Below are 23,208 nucleotides of genomic sequence, written 5' to 3' on the forward strand. Positions count from 1 at the left end.
TGTCCAACCGCCCCATGGTCGGTATACCACCTCAGGTCCCTATAAAAAGCATCAATCAGGTAAGAATATATCTAAAGCACCGCGGAAGAGCAAGATAAACAATAAAAGTCGTACCGAGATGATCCAGTTCCGGACGCGTGCAGTAGACATATCCACATGATGACCGCCCCAAGAGGCGCTCACTGGAAATCCTCGCGGCGATGGTCTCGCCGGCGCAACAGAAGGAAAGTACTCGTAGAACCAGATCTACAAGGAGTTAAAAGTGTGAGTAAATGCTAACTAATATGCAGAGCTAAACTTTATAGGGAATAAATGTTTACCTCTACGACCTTCCAAAAGGCAGACAGAGCAACGTTCATCCCAAAGGACCGGTGACGACACGAGTCCCTCAGCGCACAAACGAAGTCAGCATAGGCCAAGCTGGCCCAGTCATAAGTCCCGATCCGCTGGAGATCACGGAAAGCAGGGAGGTAGTAAAGCAATGCCCTACTACCCTTGTCAGGGGAGAATGTCCCTGACAACAACATCAGCACGAAGATGCGCACCCGCTGCTCTCGGGTGGTCGCATCATCATCAAGAGCCGCTGCCAGCGTCGAGCGGCGAATTCCCCTAGCACTAAACTGAGTCGTCTCGGCCTCAGCTCGGGCCCGAATAGCAATCGGCTCCAACAACTCCTCGACCTCCGAAGAGAAGACGTCGATTCCACTGTCGAACGGCAGTGGCACAGAAGTGAACTCCAATCCGGTGATGAGACTGAAATCCGTAGGGGTGACCATCATCTCGCCCCAAGGGAAATGGAAGGTGTTGGTGGTGTCCCAGAAGAACTCCACCAAAGCACGCACTACGTGGTGACCCCCGCTGGAGGCGATCATAGCCTCGGAGGTCTCGAACAATGTAGCAAGCCCGCAAGACTCCCATAGGAGCCTCGTCTCAGGATTCCTAGAGATGTGCATCCTGTACAAATCACCTAAACTGTCACAGCCAGAGCCGTGATGCCGTGTCCTCCCAGGCTCGGTGCCCTGTCTCACTCTCTCAGAAATGTGGTGGACAGGGGCGAAGAACAGGGTCCGCTTATCCCACTCTGGAAGTCGACCAAGTGAAGTGGAAGACGTGGCGTCGTCATCCACGGGCTCATGCTCCCGTCTAGTGTTTCGGGACCGTGAACCCGAGCCTCGTTGTCTAGCCATGCTACATAGTATCTAAGGTTCGCCTAGCCGCATGATACTATGTTCGCAAAAAAACAGAGTACGTAGTACTAAAACAGAGCGCAAATTCAAATTAAGCATGACAACATTTTTCAAGCAATCAAACAATTTCTTGCAACACTATAGTGATTATTGTGACAAATTGAACAAGAATTGCTAGCAAAAAACATCAAGAACGAGCCACATTGTTCTTCACGACCTTAAGAGGTCTAACAATGGCAAATTGCTCATTTCTTCACCAAATTGAGTGAAAAAAGTCTCAAATTACTCCCAAGGAAATATACAAACATAATCAAGCAATTTCATGGCATAAAACTTGACAAACAAAGCGAATTGAGCATTATAAATTTCTAATTTTCATGAAATTCGTGAATAAACATGCCAAGAATTCATAAAAACTGATGTGAGTTTGAAGAAAACTTACATAGATCAGGAAAAATAGATGAAAAGAGCTTTGATTTGCAACAAATTTGAGCGAATTTGGTTGAGAAACGAGCAAGCAATGAGCAATTGAAGTTTCGGACTTCTTTCGAGCAGTTCGCGACGAACAGAGCAGCAAAATGAAGAGGAAAGGGGTATTTAAGAAAGTCCCCGCGCTGGCGCCAGGCCCTATGCATCGGCGTCACAAATTAGGCTTGGCGCCTGGCGCCAACATCAGCGCCTGGCGCTAACGCTAAATAGGTGGCGCTGACGGTTTTTTAGCGACGCCAAATCACCCAGCCACCTGATGAGGTTGTGCTGGCCTTCTGCGACATATTTTCGGGTTCCTTGGTACGCCAGTTAGCCCCTCTAAGAAATTTGACATGATTTAGTAATCGGCTTGATTACATAAAGTGATCGACCTGATAAGAGATCGTCTCACTTAGTTTAAAGCGCCTAAGCATTGGCTCATTAGCAAAAGGCACCGACATATAGGTTCAAAAGCGCAAAAAGGCACTGACATATAGGTTCAAGAGCAAAAGAGCACCGACATACAGGTTCAAAGCAAAAGAGCGCCGACGTACAGGCATGGCAGAAGCAAAGTTCAAGCGAACTTTTTAAAGATCGACAGGCGTGGATCTTTGGTAATTTCCTTTGGAAAATTATCGCATCAAATGAGGATGACTTCAAGAGAAGATATCTTCGACAACGTTCCCTAGCTTGCGGAGAGTTGTCACGAACAACTGGAGGTAATTTCGGGCGAAGTTATCTTCGATAGTATTCCCTAGGATGTGGGATATTATCAATGCGGATGAGGATTATTTCAAGAGAAATAATCTTCAATGGTATTCCCTAGGATTTAGAATATTATCAATGCGGATGAGGATTGTTTCAAGAGAAATAATCTTCGATAGTGTTCCCTAGGATGTGGAATATTATCATTGCGGAGAGGATCGTTTCAGGCGAAACAATCTTCTAATTTGGAAGCAGTTACAGGCGTAGCGGTTTTCAAGCGGGATGGCATTCTCTAGCTTGCAGGAGGTCATCAAAATAATTGGTTACATTCAGAGACGTGTGCTCGACGGTGCAAGATACGCGTTTCTTAACTCTTTTATCAATTTAACTAACGCTATTTTTGCAGGTATCGGCGTTACAAGATTGATTTAGGATCGCAGAACGTTCTGAATCATTTTCCGTCCCTATCGCTACTTTGACTTTTGTTTTCGAAACTTGCGTTTCTCCAAACTCAGTCAAAGTGGGGGCTTCTGTAGACACCCATTTGTGTCTCCCCAAAACCAAACCCGGTGATGAGTGCCTTTCGCGTCGAATCATAATTGAATGAAGGGAAAGTGTGGAAAGGTCTAGTGTTGCGGATAGTTTTTTATTTCTTTTCTCTTCTCTCTGTTTTTGAAAACTTATTTTAAGAAAACAGCCAATCCAGTTTGGCTGGTCCGTGATATGGGTCCAACAGTAGTGTAGTTGGATGGGGTTTGAAAAGACCTTTCCAACGATATATTATAAGCCCAATTCCGATGAATATTGAGGAAATTATGGCCAATTTACTAAACTGGGCCCGGTTTGAGTTTTATATGCGGCCCAATGATCTAGGGGAGGGCCTAATATGATTTATCATTCCTAATGCAATTAGGAGTGGTTTTAGTCTTCTGGATTCTTCTAGAAGGTTCTTTTCATTCCTAATTCAATTAGCATTGATAAATTGACTTTTGTTGACTTTTCAGAGTTTTAATCAAAATCAAATAGCATTTTCGAAGAAATTATATTATTTTATCCTCCAGTACGGTAAACTTATCGAATTTTTGAAAACGAGTTAAAATCAAGCTTGGCGTCTGACCCCAGGCCTTGGCGCCTGGAACCAGGACTGGCGCCTGGCGCTAGCCATTGGCGCCTGGCGCTAGTGCTGGTGCCTGGCGCCAGCTAGCCAGGGTTGGCGCCAGCCCTGTTTTCTGATCGTCAGACTCTGTTTTGTTAATTTATCTTTTTTGGCTGATTTTCTCTATAATTATCGTATTAAAAACTCCGTTTTCATTCATCAAGATTCACCAATTCTCACCATTCATCAACAATCAGTTTTCATTCGCAAATCACTAATTCTTTGGCATTTTCTAATTCATTCATCTCTCTCATTCATCTTTCTTTCAATTCTTTCTTACTTTGCTTTTTACACAAAATTCCGCATTCGCAAGATCTAGAAACACCTAGCCATATTTGAAGTTGCCTTCGCCCTAGACGTGAAAGGTTTAATTTCTGAGGGTTTGGTCCCAAATCTCTATTTCAATTATTTAATTTAATTTTTTTTATTATTATTTTTCTTGAAGTTACTAACGTGTGTATTTTGTAATTAGAAAGAGGTACGAAGCATCAAAGTAAGTGCTTTTATTGATTTATTGATATTATGATGTAGAAATCATGTTTACATTGTTGTTATGATATTCCTAGTATCATGTCTAGGGTAATTTTAATATTAAATATGATTGCTATGATGCCTTCTATGTTCTTCCAAATATTTATTCATGTTAGTATCATGTTAGGGCTAAAGATTTGATTTTTATTGTTTAGTGACATGCTAGGGTTTGCTATTAATCTTGTTAGTATCATGCCTAGAATCTTGCTATTTTTATTATGCTTTAATATTAACATGAACATGATTATGATTATAATTGTTATAATTTATAATGATTGTGATTATTATTATTATTATTATTATTATTATTATTATTATTATTATTATTATTATTATTATTATTATTATTATTATTATTATTATTATTTTAATGATGATTATTTTATTCATGATTATTTTGATTATTATTGTTGCTTGATTTTTATTATTATTGCTTGATCACGCCTTTTATTGCATGTTTAAAGGGAATTGGTACTTGAATCATGCTTAATAAGATAATTAATAATCTTGTTAGGGTTAACTGTGATTATAATTCAAATGATCGCCAATAATAGTTTATTTGTGTATTAAATTCAACCAACATAGATTAAACAGGTTTAGGGTTAAACCTATTGATTGCATGTTAACCAGAAAGCGCACATGAATACGAGCAGAATAAAGTAGAGGCCTATTATTAGGGCAGGTTCAATCACTTTTAGGTTGGATTTGTACCATCATCCCCGAACCCTTATTTGGTTCATGACCTTATGGAGTTGACGATCTCTTGGATCGTTAAGGGGTGTAACCTTCATCCTATGAACGGTTTACAAGTTCCTAAAAAACTTGTTGGCGACTCTTTTGCTCTATCTTCTTCCTTTTTGGACGCCACCGTACTTTAGTGTATGATCACAGTGGGGTTCAAGTTAGTGGGATTAAAGGCTTGAATTATTCCCTACACAGGCGAAGCAATCTTCCAAATTAAAAGCAGTTACAAGCGTAGCGGTTTTCAAGCGGGATGGCATTCTTTAGCTTGTAGGAGGTCATCAAAACAACAGTAAAGCGGCAACAAATCGATTACTTTCAGAGACGTGTGCTCGACGGTGCAAGATACGCGTTTCTTAACTCTTTTATCTGTTTAAATAACGATAGTTTTGCAGGTATCGGCGTTACAAGAGTGGTTTAGGATCGCAGAACGTTCTGAATCATTCTCCGTCCCTATCGATACTTTGACTTTTGTTTTCGAAACTTGCGTTTCTCCAAACTCAGTCAAAGTGGGGGCTTCTGTAGACACCCATTTGTGTCTCCCCAAAATCAAACCCGGTGATGAGTACCTTTCGCGTCGAATCATAATCGAATGAAGTGAAAGTGTGGAAAGTTTAGCGTTGCGGATAGTTTTAATTCTTTTCTCTTCTCTCTGTTTAAAACTTAATATAAGAAAACAGCCAATCCAGTTTTGTTGGTCCATGATACGGGTCCAATAATAGTGTAGTTGGATGGGGCTTGCAAAGACCTTTCCAACGATATATTATAAGCCCAATTCCGATGAATATTGAGGAAGTTATGGCCAATTTACCAAACTGGGCCCGGTTTGAACTTTATATGCGGCCCAATGATCTAGGGGAGGGCCTAATATGATTTATCATTCCTAATGCAATTAGGAATGGTTTTAGTCTTCTAGAATCTTCTAGAAGGGTCTTTTCATTCCTAATTCAATTAGCATTGATAAATTGACTTTTGACTTTTCAGTGTTTTAAATAAAATCAAATAGCATTTTCGAGGAAATTATATGATTTTATCCTCCAGTACGGTAAATTTATCTGATTTTCGAAAACGTGTTAAAATCAGGCTTGGCGCCTAACCCTAGGCCTTGGCGCCTGGAACCAGGCCTGGCGCTAGCCATTGGCGCCTGGCGCTAGTGTTGGTGCCTGGCGCCAGTTAGCCAAGGGTGGCGCCAGCCCTGTTTTTTGTGCGTCAGACTCTGTTTTGTTTATTTTATCTTTTTGGTTGATTTTCTCTATAAATAACGTATTAAAACTCCGTTTTCATTCATCATCTACATCTATCATTCACCAAGTCACAAGTTTTTCTTTAGCATTCTCTAAATCATTCATCTCTTTCATTCATCTCTTTCTAAACTTGGTTTTCATATACAAAATTCCTTATTCGCAAGATCTAGAAACACCTAGCCATATTCGAAGTTGCCTTCGCCCTAGACGTGAAAGGTTTAATTTTTGAGGGTTTGGTCCCAAATCTCTCTTTCAATTATTTAATTTGATTGTTGTTTATTATTTTCCTTGAAGTTACTAACGTGTGTATTTTGTTATTAGAAAGAGGTACGAGGCATCAAAGTAAGTGCTTTAATGGTTTTTATTGATATTATGATGTAGAAATCATGTTTACATTATTATTATGATATTCCTAGTATCATGTCTAGGGTAATTTTAATATTAAATATGATTGTTGCTATGATGCCTTTTATTCTCTTCCTAATATTTATGATTGTTAGTATCATGTTAGGGTTAAAGATTTGATTTTTATTTCTTAGTGACATACTAGGGTTTGTTATTAATCTTGTTAGTATCATGCCTAGGATCTTACTTTTATTATGCTTTAGCATGAATATTATTATAATTATGATTATTATAATTATTATTAATTATGATTGCTATGATTATGATATTCGTTGTTGTGATTATTATTATGACTATTATTATTATTATGATTATTATTGTTGCTTGATATACATTATATTGCTTGATCACGCCTTTTATTGCATGTTTAAAGGGAATTGGTACTTGTAATCACGCTTAATAAGATAATTAATAATCTTGTTTAGGGTTAATGTGATTATAATTCAAGTGATCGCCAATAATAGTTTATTTGTGCATTAAATTCAACCAACATAGATTAAATAGGTTTAGGGTAATCCTATTGATTGCATGTTAGTCAGAAAGCGCACATGAATACGAGCAGAATAAAGTAGAGGCCTATTATTAGGGCAGGTTCAATCTCTTTTAGGTTGGATTTGTACCTTCATCCCCGAACCCTTATTTGGTTCTAGACCTTATGGAGTTGACGATCTCTTGGATCGTTAAGGGGTGTAACCTTCATCCTATGAAAGGTTTACAAGTTCCTAAAAAACTTGTTGGCGACTCTTTTGCTCTATCTTCTTCCCTTTTGGACGTCACCGTACTTTAGTGTATGATCACAGTGGGGTTCAAGCTAGTGGGATTAAAGCTTGAAATTGTTCCCTACAGAAATCCTCATTTATTTGATGATCTTCAATACAATTGTCACCTTGGATCTTCAATCTCTCTAATTCCCAATGAAATTCCTCACTTTCTCCCTCTAAATCTACTCCTAAACTAACCCTAAAACTAGAGAGAGAAACTCTCAACTAAGCTAACATTATCATAAAAAATATGTCTAAAATCTTCTACAAAAATCAGGTTAAAAATCGGCATTTAAAGAGGCGCGAAACGAAACTGAGCAAAACAGAGAAACCGGAGAAGAGCGCCCGCGCGGGGTGGGCTGTGCGTCTGCGTTCCTCTAGGTTTCTTCGATTTTCTCGCTAAAGTTCTTCGAATGTGCACACAATATGATGATGATAGTCACTAGGCTTAACATATCAAAATGGACTTGACGGTGGGTTCAACACCGCATCTTCATGAGAGCACGACTTGAGAGCGCAAGAGCTAGAACTTGGAGAATCCACTTCCTTGCATCTTGAGCTTTCCTATTGCCACGAGCTTGCTCCAAAAGCATCTTCCACCTTCGCAAACCACTGAGACCTGAACCTCATACAATACCTACAACCACAAAAAGAGAACAAGTAAAGGAGAAAAGACTAGAAAAACCATCAAAATGCATAAAAATACAAAATTAAAAGAAAGGGAAAATAAAGAGAGAAAGCTTAAAACTAAGCATTTATTAAGAAAGAAATCTATGAAAAGAAGGCAAAAAAAAACCTAAATACTCATCAAATGGGTGCCAATTATGACACCGATCAGTCCCCACCTTTTAGCGTTCTGGGCAATAAAGAAACCCCCCAAATCAAAAAGAAAGAAGAGAAATTGGGCCACTTAAACCTATCTTTCATCAACTGCTCTTATTGGCCTTTCTTGAGACATCCAAGACCGAGAAAGAAATGAAAATCAATACAGTACTCGTTTAAGGGGAGAAGAATTAGGCTGCTGTAAAGGCTGATGCAATTAGAAGGCAAAGGCGATTCGTTCTGGCTTTAAATCAAGAAAGAATGTCTATTTCCATCAGCCGGCCGGTGGGAGCGAGAAGTTTGGGGCCGGGATCACCTTAAGCATCAAAAAGCTTCTATTATATTTGTTCTTCAAATTACTAAGTTTAGTGATTAAAACTTATATTTATGAAAATTATTTGTTGAACTGAACTAATTAATAATTTTTCAAAAACGGGTAGATTCCGTTTCCTAAGACGTGCTCACTTTCCATCCGTTTTTCTAAGTTCTATTCACTTTATTTTATTACTTTTATGACATCTTTTTATTCATTTTATTATCTACAACCCCACTTTTTAGGTTCGATTTTTATTAATAAATAAACATTTTACTCTCTATCTCTCTCCTCTATAATACAAAAGACGCAGATAAAAGTTTGTCAATTGAGAAACCTTATATGCTTCTCAAGGGGTGAAAGTTGTCTTTTCAGCTAATAAAATAGGGATAACAATGTAATTTTGTGATTTTTTTTATTATTTTTTTTTTATTTCCCATTCTCATTGCTCCAACTATATGTCAGTTAGCCCAATTTTCATAGTTTGCTATTAGGGTATCTTTTTTGTTCAGCTGACTGGCTTATCGCCGCGAAAGATGATCCCTTGAAGCAGCTTTTGAGTGTTTTTTTTTCACCATTGAAGCAACTTTTGAGTCAATTATCAAACCGCCATTGTTACATTGAAAAAACAAGAAGGGATGAGGGTTGAGTCAACAACATTTATCTCATTTGAGAAACTAAGGCTTAGGCCTTGTTCTTTTGAGCTTTTGGACAGAGAAGAGCATAGTAGATTAGCATAGTAGATTTCTGTAGAGCAGAGCATAGCAAATTTCAGCATTATTATTATTATTATTATTATTATTATTATTATTATTATTATTATTATTATTATTATTATTATTATTATTATTATTATTATTATTATTATTATTATTATTATTATTATTATTATTATTATTATTATTATTATTATTATTATTATTATTATTATTATTATTATTATTATTATTATTATTATTATTATTATTATTATTATTATTATTATTATTATTGGTCTTGGACGAGCCTTTGAGGATGCGTTGAGTCTGTTTAATGGAACAGTGGAGTCTGACATTTTGAGTAACCCTAGTGAGGTCGCTGCCCCTAAACTCATGAAGAAATTGGCAGATATATATTTCACAAAGGTTACCGCTTCTGCAGAATCTGCTTATTCTTTAACTCCTCGACAATCAGCATTATGGAAATCACAACAGGGTGATCACACCTCTGCTTGGCTTCGGGCGGTTCCTATTTCAGGGTTGGGTCAGACGATGAACGCCAAGACTTATCGCTGTGTGTTGTCCTATCGGTTGGGTGTTCCATTGTTCTCTATCTCGACGTTGTGCTCTGCTTGTTCGAGGGTTTTTGCTGGAGATATTTTTGGTGATCACGCGGTGTCTTGTGCTGGTATTGTGGGTATTAAACATCGGCATAATGTTGTTCGGGATACCCTTGTTGATGTTTGCTATCGTTCTGGGATTTCAGCGAGAAAAGAGGTTGACATTGGGTTGGCCGGAGGGAACGACGAGGCCCTCAGACCCGCGGATGTGTTACTTTATTCATGGGATCGTGGTCGTGATGTCTGTGTTGATTTGACAGGGTCTTCTCCTTTGACTCAGTCAGGGCTATCTGACTTCTTTCCTGGGCGGGTTGTTGCTGATGCAGCTCATCGGAAACGGGTTAAGTATGAAGCTCGCTGTCAGGCGATTGGATATGGTTTCATTCCCTTCTCCTTTTCTTCGCTTGGGGAATTGGAGAAAGAGGCTGTTGCGTTACTGAAGCGGATTCAGAGGTTCTCGACGACGCAAGACATTGGGGCTCGTGCTGCAGCTCATATCTTCACTAGGGTAGGATTTGCAATAGCTAGAGGAGTGGGGGCCCAGATTGTATCTCGGCTTCCCACTAATTTATTGTAGGTTGTATGACTTTTGTTTTTGAGATAATAATAATAATAATAATAATAATAATAATAATAATAATAATAATAATAATAATAATAATAATAATAATAATAATAATAATAATAATAATAATAATAATAATTATTATTATTATTATTATTATTATTATTATTATTATTATTATTATTATTATTATTATTATTACTATTACTATCTCAAAAGCAAAAGTCATACAACCTACAATAAATTAGTGGGAAGCCGAGATACAATCTGGGCCCCCACTCCTCTAGCTATTGCAAATCCTACCCTAGTGAAGATATGAGCTGCAGCACGAGCCCCAATGTCTTGCGTCGTCGAGAACCTTTGAATCCGCTTCAGTAACGCAACAACCTCTTTCTCTAATTCCCCAAGCGAAGAAAAGGAGAAGGGAATGAAACCATATCCAATCGCCTGACATCGAGCTTCATACTTAACCCGCTTCCGATGAGCTGCATCAGCCACAACCCGCCCAGGAATGAAGTCAGATAGCCCTGACTGTGTCAAAGGAGAAGACCCTGTCAAATCAACACAGACATCGCGACCACGATCCTATGAATAAAGTAACACATCCGCGGGTCTGAGGGCCTCGTCGTTCCCTCCGGCTAACCCAATGTCAACCTCTTTTCTCGCTGAAATCCCAGAACGATAGCAAACATCAACAAGGGTATCCCGAACAACATTATGCCGATGTTTAATACCCACAATACCAGCACAAGACACTGCGTGATCACCGAAAATATCTCCAGCAAAAACCCTCGAACAAGCAGAGCACAACGTCGAGATAGAGAACAATGGTACACCCAACCGATAGGACAACACACAGTGATAAGTCTTGGCGTTCATCGTCTGACCCAACCCTGAAATAGGAACCGCCCGAAGCCAAGCAGAGGTGTGATCACCTTGCTGTGATTTCCATAATGCTGATTGTTGAGGAGTTAAAGAATAAGCAGATTCTGCAGAAGCGGTAACCTTTGTGAAATATATATCTGCCAATTTCTTCATGAGTTTAGGGGCAGCGACCTCACTAGGATTACTCAAAATGTCAGACTCCACTGTTCCATTAAACAGACTCAACGCATTCTCAAAGGCTCGTCCAAGACCAACAATGCCAGCATGCCGAAGAAGTTGTGTCTGCAACCCAGCAGACTGTAAATAGATATGGTACCATCTTTAACTTATTATTATTATTATTATTATTATTATTATTATTATTATTATTATTATTATTATTATTATTATTATTAACAAGTGCATAAATAGATATGGTACCATCTTTAACTTATGTTAATATGAATAAGATAAAAAAAAATAGTTTAACATCGTCAAATTATTACAACCACTTATCAATATAAGAACATAATTAGATAAGAGTTTAACATTGTGGTGAAGTAACCATCTACTTTCATGTGATCTTCATTTTCATCATCATTACCTATTATTGTAAAATAATATTAAATATGAAGTATGATTATTCCCAAAAAAAATTATTATGTGTTATTTCTATAATCAATATTTATTAAGAAATTGTTAGACATTATTATTAATTAATATTCTTATAAATATTCATAATTTGTATTGTCAATTATTAATTATCATGATTATTAATAATTATATTAAATATCAATTATTATTATTATTACATAGTAATTATTAATTATTGTTGTACTGATATTATAAATTATTAATCCAAATCAGAGTAGATTTCAACAGAGTAGTTGAGTAGAGCAACTATAAAGAACGAGGCATCAGAAACTAAGGCTTACTCATACGTACAAAAGTACGTATATATATGGTCCTCATTTATAATTTTCCTTATTTTACGTAACTCTTACTCAGCAAAACGAAGGTAATAGGCACTATGCAGATCACTCTCGGCTAGTGATAAAATTACAAATATACCCTCAGTAATAGATACACACAGTGACACAACCGGACGACCCACAAAGTCACCAACTCACCGGTCACCACTCTTGGCTACATTAGAATCTCAATCTACTAATCTAGGCTATCTAGCAATTGAGTCGTCGACATTTCATTCCTCTTTTTTCACAGTTTAACGCAATCGGACTCCACCTCCAGTCCTCCACCTTTCTAAACCCTCTCCTTTTCTCTGTCCTCCATTGAAGCTTACTCTGAATCCTCCATTCATGCACCTTCTCAGCTTTCTCTCCTCCATTCAACCACCTTCTCAGGTAACATGCTCTTTTTTATTCAATCATTGGACATCAATTAATTGATTTTTTAAGTCATTGAATATCAATTTAATCGTTGATTTAATTGCTGATATAGTCAATTTAGGGCTCTTCTAAGGTGTACTGAATACTGATCACTTTGTTCGAGTTGAATTATTGAAAGACGTCATTTTTTTGGTTGAGCTCAAGATGTGGCGCTACTTACCAAAAGCTTTGCTCAGCTACAGACGACTCAATTTATATCAAAATGTGGTAATTTCCATATATGTTTTATTTTGTTATATTGTATTCTTCGGGCTCATCTACTTTTTAACCGCTATCTCGTCAAACACTCGTATTTTTTTCTTGGGGTTTTTTTTAGTAATGGTGATAGGCACATGTTTTTTTTCCTTACAAATTCATTCCTGTTATCGCAATTATTACTATTTACCAAATGGGTCCATCAGGATACTTGAAAATTGGTTATGGAAATTGAAATATTTGGCTTAAGATTTTGTCACATTGGGGGTTGTAATGAATCTTTCTCTATTGATGTTGTTGACCAGTTTGATCATGGAAATGGGTCTTATTTTATGGCCTGTAACGGTGCTTTTCGAGGTTTGATCGACAATTTTAGTCGTGGTTCTGTCTTTGATACATACTCAACATCTTGCACTAAGATGGTTGAAGATGATACAAAAGGAAGCTCAGTTTCTGACATGTTGGTTGATTCGTTTGGGAGGCTGCATACGTATTTGAGGATTTCCGTGGCTGAACGTTGCAACCTTAGATGTCAGTATTGCATGCCAGCTGATGGGGTGGAGCTCACTCCTGGCCCTGAACTACTCTCGAAAGATGAGATAGTGCGACTGGCAAGTCTATTTGTCAATTGTGGAGTGAATAAGATACGTTTGACCGGAGGGGAGCCTACAATTAGGAAAGATATTGAGGATATTTGCTTGCAACTGTCTGAATTGAAGGGATTGAAAACACTGGCCATTACAACGAATGGACTTACGCTTGCGAGAAAACTGCCAAAGCTCAAAAGGTGTGGCCTTAATGCAGTGAATATTAGCTTAGATACATTAGTGCCTGCAAAATTTGAATTCATGACCCGGAGAAGAGGGCATGAAAAGGTTATTGAGGCAATCAATACAGCTGTAGACCTTGGTTATGATCCAGTTAAGGTATATTATTCATCTTTAAATTTGAGTATTATCCCTACCTCTTTATATTATGTTAGTTCATTCTTCACTATTGCCTTTTCAGGTGAACTGTGTTGTCATGCGTGGGTTTAATGACGATGAGATGTGTGATTTTGTTGAATTAACGCGTGAGAAGCCTATTAATATTAGATTCATCGAGTTCATGCCATTTGATGGAAATGTTTGGAATGTCAAGAAACTTGTGTCTTATTATGAGATGATGGATAGAGTGGTATGTCTATCGTGTGCAATTTTGCCTGTTTTGAAGAGTTTTTATGAATCATATTCTTTAAATCCTCATCATCTCTATGTTTCATTGGTTACTCCTAAATTACAGGTCAATAAATTTTCTGACTTGAAGAGACTAAATGATGATCCAACAGACACAGCAAAGAATTTTCGGGTTGAGGGACATCGTGGAACTGTTTCCTTCATCACATCAATGACTGAGCATTTTTGTGCTGGCTGCAATCGATTGCGACTTCTAGCTGATGGGAACCTAAAAGTGTGCCTCTTTGGGTCTGCAGAGGTAATTGTCTCCATGATTTTGCTATTTATTACTTTTTAAAATCTTTTCGTGGGTTATTTTCTGCCACTTCATTGGTGTTTAGTGTCTCCCTTCAGTTGTATACGCATTCAATAAACTAGCAAAACTACATAGATACCTTTTACCTTCCTGGGTTATTTTTGTTGCCATTACTTCAAGGCATGTTTCTCTTACAATGCCATGGTAAACATGTCTTTTTGAAGGCATTTGTTCTGCCATTTAGTGTCTGCATCCATTTGTATGCTTTTTTCATCTAACTAGCAAAAGTACCTTTTACCTATCTTTGTCAATATTTTGCATCAACTTCAAGATATATTCCTTGTCTAATGCCATGGTCAACTTGTCTTATGAAGGCAAATAAAGGGGTCTTGTACTCTTGTTGAAGTGCCTAGGCCAACTTTGAATCAATGACTGACCTTAGCTAGTAATTTTTTGTTTGCACTTGCTTGGAAATAAATTCCTATTACATTGGAGGTGAAGGATCACTTTCACTTTGGAGTGTAATGGACCAAAATGATATTTCTCTTGATAATGTGTGTTGTTTGAATATATTAAGTAGCCTGACTGAAACAAACCTAACTCACTGGCCAGATAAAGACAGAAAAAGGAGAGGGGGGGGGGGGGGGGGGGGGGGGGGGAGGTAAAACAGATAGAGAAATTAGGTATCTCCTTGTCTTGAGCCTCATCAAGTCATATCCCATCTCTTAGGATGACCATCTACCAACTCTGGAAATGTCAAGGTGGAAATACCACTATTACACCTCCTCTACCTTAAAAAAAAGAAAGAGTTTTCTGTCAATAACTTTATCTTGTAATCTCATCACCCCACTTAAGCCTTCTTAAACATCAAACTTTAGAATGAATTCTAAAGATATAAGTCTACTCTTCGCAAAAGCTAATCTTTTTGAGAAATTCTTATCAGGAAGAAACTTGTCCGTTGTATTAGAATAAACTTTTGCCAAGATCTTGTAAAATACAAGTGTACAATTGATCAGAACAGAAATAAATATTTTTTGTCACATCCAGAAAGAAATTGGGAAAAAGGAACCACCATGAAACTATATAGATCTAGGGACTTGTTGGGTTCTATACTTTAATAAATATTAATATGACAAGGCCTTTCTAAGAATATTTTGTTGGCTCAAACAATCAAAGCTTTACTCTAATCCGTAGCTTTGGGCAATTTACAATCTCAATTTTTTTAAAAATGGCAGGAGAAGTGGAGAACTCATTATAAGCTAAGGTTTTATAATAATTTCTCCACTTCACTACTCCCTTTGTTTTTTTCTAAGTGTATCAATTATATTTTGGACATCCTTCATTTATTGTTTATATTACCACTTTCCTCACATGGTCCCCCATCCCACCTTTTTTTTTTTTATTTTTTTTTTTTATAATAATTATTATTTTCCTCCTCTCACATCCCGTACCTTTTATTAAACGATTACCCAATTATCTCTTTTCTATCATTTTTTTTTTTAATTTTCTAATAATACTACTTGTACAATACTTCCTCTGTTTTTTTAGTTGACACCATTTGACTTTTACACTATTCATACAACATGCTTTGACTCGCTTTTGTTGTTTATAGATACGATAAAACATATTCATGTGGGATCTTGTTTGAATCGTTTCAATATATATTTTATTAATATCTACTTTTTATAATTTTATGATGTTGATAATTAGAGATATTAATCGTAAAACATGCGTTGGCAAGCGTGATAATAGAAAGGTATCGACTAAAAAAAACAAAGGAAGTATTTTACTCCATTCAACTCAACTTCCTAAAACTACATGTCAGTCAAATCGATGCACTTTAAATAAAATGGAGGGAGTAACTGAAGAGCAGCTTGATCCCCCTGTTCTAGTCTTCATCTACTTCAGAAATTTGACACATGCTACAAATCTTCTGAAGAATAAAATCATCCAACTCTATTCTAGCCTTCATTCCTCTATGGCTCTATTAACTTGCCTTAACTATATGGCATCAATCTCTGAGGTACCATTAAAGGCCAGAACAGTTTCCTAAAGTAATCTAAGTACTTACCCCTAAACTAATAACCTTAAATCACCAATATGTTTTACATCAATTTTTTTTCTAAATAAAGTTGAACTTCCTCATGACTATAAAATTACTCAGATGATCCATGGTCCATTATGGATATTTCCATTTGGTGACAATATTTCTTAACCTAAGGGCATCTCTGACTACTTGTGAAGACTTCAACAAGTGTAAATCTTGACCCTCCCGTTGACCTAACATGGGAACTTATTATATAATTCCTTTGTTGTTTTTTACTTGCAAAATCTCTATTTTTCACATTTGTCAATGCAAAACTTCAATCGTTAACATTTTTAATTATGCATTTTTAAAAATAATTAAAATAATTTTTTTTTATTGAAGTACAACATTTAGACGGATCCAACAAGATCCCATAACTATTTTTTTGAAAGAATAAATTGCAATGAAGTAGAGTGTGTGAATAGTGTACGCTGGAGAAATGTTGCAACTTACAGCAACTATAATAAAAAGGATTTTCTTGAAAATAACACCACAAATTTTACAAAAAATGGATTATAACACCACATAATCTCAAACTTTAATTATATCACCACAAAAAATTCAAAAAAATTGGATTTCACCACCTTCTAACAGAATTTTGGATGAAGTCCGTTAGTGGGACCCAAGATAGACACGTGGCAATAAGACATTGGTTTAAAAAGAAAAGGTAAAAAAAAAAAGCACCTTATAACCCTAACTCAGCCACTAGCCCACCACCGGCGGCCGCGACTCCACAGCCGGAGACCCACGCCGGCAGCCCTTCCTTCCACCGTACCGGCGAAATCACCGCCCATCATCCTCACCCACCACAGCCCCCCTCTCCCCGCGCAAATCCCACCAATCAGTGCAAACCCTTACCACGAACCACCGAAAACCACCCATGTCGTCGCCTCACCGTGAAAATTGACCCTGTCGGGGCTTCAAAAGTGGTTTTCGGCCGGTTTGAAGGTGAAGCGGAAGTATAGGGGTGGTTTTTCGAGGAGGAAGCGAAGTGGCTAGGAGGTTTCGGCTAGTTTAGGTTGGTTTCGGCTATTTTACGGTGGTTGACGACGGTGTGGGCTGGGTTTTCGGCTAGTTTAGGTTGGGGTTTCGATGGTGTGGTGACGGTTTCGGAGGTTTTGGGGCTGGGTATGGTGACGACGGTGGTTCAGCGACGGTCTGGAAGCTTCGGGGATTGGGTTTGGGTGACGGTGGTGGGAACTCACCAGCGGTGGTGGTTGGTTTAGCATTCTAGGATTTTTCTTTTTTTTAAAAAAAATAATTTTTTTTAATCCAATAGATGAGTGACACGTGTCCAAAGTGAGCCCCACTAACGGATTCCATCCAAGAATCTGTTAGTTGGTGGTGAAATCAATTTTTTTTGATTTTTATGTGGTGTTATAATACAAGTTTGAGAAAAGGTGGTGTTATAATCCATTTTTTTCAAAATATGTGGTGTTATTTTCAAAAAAATCCTAAAAAAAATATTAAAAAAACAAAAAAGAGGAAATAGAAATATGTCCAACAAAGAATCCATATATTCTGAATTCAGACTAGGTACCCAACTTACTATCATAAATGCAGGCACTGCAGTTTTAGTTCTAGAAAATATCATACAAATTCCCCTTCTCTTACCTCCATGCAAAATCAAATTAAAATTTATTCCCTTAGTTATACCACAGGCCCATAGCAAGGCCTCAACAGTTTTTTCATATAGTTAATGTGCCTTTTTTCTGGAAGATGTACATTCTGCTTGTAATTATCTTAATCTCCCACCCTTCACCATCCTGTGGGATTTTATTTGTAAAAAATTATTGACGACGCCTTAAAACATGGTTTCAAATCTTTGATGCAGTTTTGATCACAATAATGGTCGTGGAATGGTTTGTGCTTGTTGCGGCCTTATATCACAGTCAACGGTAATTGGTAAGCTAAAAGAACCATTACAATGCCATCGCAATGTGGCTGAGATTTAGTTCCATCTATTCCTAAAACTATTAGTATCACTAATTATGATTTACCCCATTGGCCCTCCCTGTAGGCTCCTTGACCTAAAAATTTTGAGCCATTGATCAGAAAAAGCGCTTACTGTGTAACTCTTAGCTCTTAGCTGACACCAAATAAAAAGCCCCATAGTATTATTTAAATGTAAATTCTTATGGATTTTTAAAAATAAATAATCTATGTTTTAAGCTTTGAAGTAGAATTTTTTTTAAAAAAAAAATTATCACACCAATGATTTAAAATAAATAAATAAGTTTGTAAGGGATGCATAATCTGCTAGTCTACTATTATTCCAATTCGTCTTTTGTTGTACTTGCTACTTTTATTCTTAGTAGTGCTAATTTAATATTTTGATTATTAAATTGTTACGGTGTTTAATCCTAAATTAAAACCCATTCTAGGAGAGGAATTGTAGTAAAGTATTGTTGATTAAATTTTTATGAAAAAAAATTCAATAGTTGGAATAATTAATAATTTTAAGGGGAAGTGAGAATATATAGTGGGATTTTGTTGATTAAATATAAAATATTAAAAAAGTTACTAGATAGTGGACCCCACCCAAATAAGAAACACGGTTACTATTAAGGACTATAAATTTGAGAGAAATAGGACATGATTTGGGAACGAACGGAGTATTATACATGTGATACTGACTGTAAATAAATATTATAACTAGAGTTCTTCTAACTTGTTCAAAGTTGAACCTATCTAATGTCACTTAGGGGATTAGAGGCTTAGATCATTATTTTTTTACAGCCCACAAAGCGGATCTGATTAATATGGGCGTGCAACAGTTGATTTCCGTCTTAATTAGAAAACACTCCCTCCGTTTTTAAATACTTGCTCCACTTTTCTTTTTCGGCCGTTTTTAAATACTTGCTCCATTTCTTTATTTGGAAAGTTTTGATAATATTTAATTAATTTCTTTCATTTAGTGGACTCACTATGAATCATATTTTGTAAATTTCATATTCTCTCTCCCCCAATTCTCTCCACTACTTTTGCTTTTTACAATTTTTATTCTTCCACCTACCCCACTACCTTCATATTTTTATTATTTTTTTCAATTTCTCCTAAAACTCCGCGCATGGAGAAATGGAGCAAGTATTTAGAAAGGGAGGAATAGATTTCAGATTGGCTTTCGAAATAGGATGACAAACTATGCAAACTGTTGTTATATAGTGCAATACCTTGTACAGGATAAGAAATTTAGTGATTGGGATTTGTATTCTTACAGCGCTACAGGGAATTAAATATCTATTCTAATTCTTCTGTCTCTAGGTTAGCTTTATTGTACTCTGTGTGTGTGTGGGGGGGGGGGGGGGGGGGATGGTATGGGAGAGAGAAGTGAGGAGAGGGAGGGATTACCAAGATCAGACTATAATACCTGGGACAGTAAACGTGGTGCTCCTTGGTTGACAAGAAAAGTTCATGTCAATCATTGATTTACAAATGTCATTGAGATCTTGAACCTTCTGATTGAAAACTTTGATAAAATCTACTTTTAAGCTCTCTTATAACTTCATAAGCATTAGAAACTTCTTACTTGGGTGTTGGTCAACCGCTCTGATATGCCTCTTTCTATGGTTATCAACCATCTCTTTGGTTACCTGGAAGAAATGGTTCCTTTTAGCAAAAAGCTGAGTTTAGTATCCTCCAACAGGTTACTAGGCATGATAGACTTATCACAACTTATCACCTAAAACTCTATGCAATGAGAAGTGTCTTAACTCTTAACTAATGTGAGACTAAGGGAGTAAGCAATTACACCTGTCACCTCAAGAAAAAGGACCATGGTGCTTCTGATATGAATAATGGAATCTTCCAAGTCTGCAGGCCAGCTTATGGAAACATAAAGTATAACCTAAGCAACCCCAAATTCCTAGGCTTTTTTTACCTGTTGAATATGTTCATAAGATTGAGATTGGCTGTCAAGGTGCTTTAGGAGCAAAGGTTCATCGTCAAAGTCATAACTTGCATGTTCTAATTTTTTAAGTCTGATATGTGCTTTATTTTCTTTGTCAACTCAATATATAGGCTTAATTGCAATCATTAATGATTTTTTTTTTTAAGTGCAGGTGAGCTTAAGAGATCCCATCCGCAGTGGTGCTGATGACAATGAGCTCATGGAAATAATTGGAAGAGCGGTATGTTCTAATATCTCAGCTCCTCTGTTTCTGATGCATGTGACTTTTATAGTCAATTAGTCAAACTTTTGGTAAGAAATTAGGTGACTGAAGCAAGTTGCACCCTCTGTTTCTGGAAAAGTTGTCTTATAGAAGAATTTATATATTAATAAAAAATTATGTGTTATAATGATGTAGGTGAAACGGAAGAAAGCTGCTCATGCAGGAATGTTTGACCTTGCAAATACGGCTAATAGACCGATGATACGTATTGGTGGCTAAGGCTTGGTGGTGAATCTTCATTCAGAACCCTCAGGTAGCTTTTAAACCTGAAGATCTTGTTTGTTTAGTACTTCATGATTTCCCTTGTTAGGTAATATAGGTTTAACAGGAAAAATTTGATAAACTTTTGATGAATGATATTGATAGATATTTTTCTTTTCTTGTGACAGGTCTTAGTTAGATCTATTGATGTATCAATATCTACTGTAGATGCTAAAGCTGAAATTTGTTTTTGGCAATCATAAGCTTTCATATTTTGTTTTACTCTGGTTCTGGATTTTAAATCTTCTGCTTGCTTTATTTTCTCATTGGATATCTTTTTCATGAAAGTTAAGTCATGCTCAACTTAATGCATGTAGCGTGACATGCCAGAGTGCCAAACTGCTTCTTGAATGTAAATAGTCAGCAATAAATATGTTAGTTTACTCTTTTACTGACAGCAAAGCAGGTTAGGGCTTGATGATAACCCAACACATTCGGTTTAATTTATAATATAGTTTTTTAGACTTAATTTTGCACTGCAATTTACTGGCATGGTCTAAAGACAATGTAGTTGTCAAGTTACTGCTTGCTAATATATTAGTTGGTGTATGCTTATTTATTTGTTACTACATATTATTTTTGTTAATATTTTTCCTAAATTTTTTTTCCATCTAAAACTTGCCTACTTAACAAGTTTTTTGCTAATATGAAAGTTGGTAATGATTCTTTTCTGCTCAAAAATTAGTTTTTCATGCTGAAGGAAGTGTAAGGATCAATAAAAAAATTTGTTGCAGCTCGCTTTTGTGTAAGAAAATTAATATGTCATCTGTTGTCTGTCTCTCACTCTACCAAAATGAGAATTAGAAGTCAAATTAGTTGGAAACCATCATTCACAGCAATTTATGAGAGGATTGGTATTTTCCCTGGCATATGAAACAACACGATGATGAAGAATCTAAATTAAGTAGGAGCTCTATTACTTTATCCAGAAATCTACTTGTAAATGCTCATTTTTTATAGTGGAATGTTTATGTGAAAGCAAATTCACTTGTACTGTTTGTAGTAGGTTAATTCACTTCATGTTTCAATTGTCCTTAGAGCTCTGGTTGATTTTCTTATAGTTTTTTTTTTTCTTGACTAAAATCTGCCTTACCACCATTTTACATTTACATTGAAATTTTTGTTGGTTGGTTGAGGGTTTAGGGTTTATCCAACTCCGGGTAACATAGGTTGAGGCCTTGAGGGTTATAGATTTTCTTTTCAGTCAGTGTTTCAACATACTAGAATTCCTTCACTTTATGTTCGTAATAGTATGAATTTGACAAGGTGATTGCTGGAGTGGACTTGTTAAAGGAGTACCATTTAAAAGGTGCATGTTCACGTATATAGGGTATGTGACATACAGGCATCAACAGAAAACAGTACATGATAATTACAGGAGTACCATTTGGTTAGATTTTAAATTTTAACAACTAGATTAAGTATTTAAACTTTTGCTGTTGGAATTTAAACTGCATCTTTTATGCAGTATTTTCTTCATTCTATTACGGTGTGTTTGGATTGAAGGAAATTAAGGGAAAGGAAGGGAAGGGAAATGGACAGATGGGGTATCTTTCATTTGGATAACAAATGAGGAAGAAAGAGAATTGGAGGGAAGAGAAATGGAGGGATTAAATTGTAAGAAATTGATCCCTCCCATTTCTTTATCCAAACATACTGTTAATGCTCCTTGCCTTTTGGTCTTTATGGGATTATTACTGAACCTTTTTGTTATATCATATGTTTTAGTCATTTGACCCTTAATTTTCCCTCGATGTTTATTATTCTTGCAGAATCAGATATAAATGAACAATGACCATTCTTTCTCAAGTACAAGTTGATCTGCTCATCCTGTACTTTGGTTATGATGCGTAGCAGGATCATGGCACCAGGCTGGAGACTGGAACATCCAGCATTTGATTCACATATCTGAAATGTGAAAAGCATCACTGTCGCAAGACCTTGTATGTTGAAGTTGATACCTTGTATGTTGTATACACTGTACCTTAACATAACATAGCATCAGACTCGTGGGTTCATAAGAACGAGTTTTGGACTTGTAATTACAAACAACACAATTCTCAGTATCAAATAATAAATTTGTTGTATCCCCTGTATTTCACTTTCTTTTTTTCTGCAAATATGTACATATGAAATTTCGTCAATCTTACAGCAATTTCGCAATGTTATTTACCTTGTCTATGTAATATCTTCTTCATCACTGCCGTTTGTGACTATAAAAATCATATAATTGCGACGAAAAGAAAGAAATTTCCAAAGAGGAATACACCTCACTAACATGTGTACCAGGAAAAAAAGGTACATATATCTAACTTGTCCCTTAGTGAAACATGCCAAGCTGTAATCTCACTATAGATCCCACTTACTCCACCACCCAACCTATCATTCAGTTTATTCACCAAATCATTTAAACCCCTTCAAATTATATCATTAATCCATCTCTTTATGTAACCACATTTTCTCTCTCTTCTTTCTCTCACTAACTCTATCACATTCTTAGCATCATTCAGTTCCCTTTTAACATTTAATGGCCTC

The 23,208-nt window shown here is 36.5% G+C and overlaps 1 protein-coding gene across 3 annotated transcripts; it reads left to right on the forward strand.

Annotated features, from left to right (window-relative positions):
- Window positions 1-12,258: 12,258 nt before the first annotated feature.
- LOC145614595 (GTP 3',8-cyclase-like) lies at window positions 12,259-22,845 on the forward strand. Of its 3 annotated transcripts, none has more exons than XR_014107128.1 (8): window positions 12,259-12,444; window positions 12,542-12,696; window positions 12,990-13,610; window positions 13,693-13,860; window positions 13,966-14,157; window positions 18,075-18,145; window positions 20,302-20,370; window positions 20,548-20,614. XR_014107128.1 is itself a non-coding variant. In XM_081669657.1 (8 exons), exons 2-7 carry the CDS (start codon window positions 12,634-12,636, stop codon window positions 20,629-20,631), a joined length of 1,197 nt encoding a protein of 398 aa, XP_081525783.1. In that variant the 5' UTR covers window positions 12,260-12,444; window positions 12,542-12,633; the 3' UTR covers window positions 20,632-20,665; window positions 22,446-22,845. The 3 variants fall into 3 exon arrangements, 2 of the variants coding, with proteins under 2 accessions (XP_081525783.1, XP_081525791.1); XM_081669657.1 differs by lacking the exon at window positions 18,075-18,145 and adding an exon at window positions 22,446-22,845 and having other exon boundaries at window positions 12,260-12,444; window positions 20,548-20,665; XM_081669665.1 differs by lacking the exon at window positions 18,075-18,145 and adding an exon at window positions 22,446-22,845 and having other exon boundaries at window positions 12,260-12,444; window positions 12,551-12,696; window positions 20,548-20,665.
- Window positions 22,846-23,208: the final 363 nt, after the last annotated feature.

This window comes from Chenopodium album, chromosome 3 (genome assembly GCF_948465745.1).
Source record: "Chenopodium album chromosome 3, dcCheAlbu1.1, whole genome shotgun sequence".
Classification (NCBI taxonomy): domain Eukaryota; kingdom Viridiplantae; phylum Streptophyta; class Magnoliopsida; order Caryophyllales; family Amaranthaceae; genus Chenopodium; species Chenopodium album.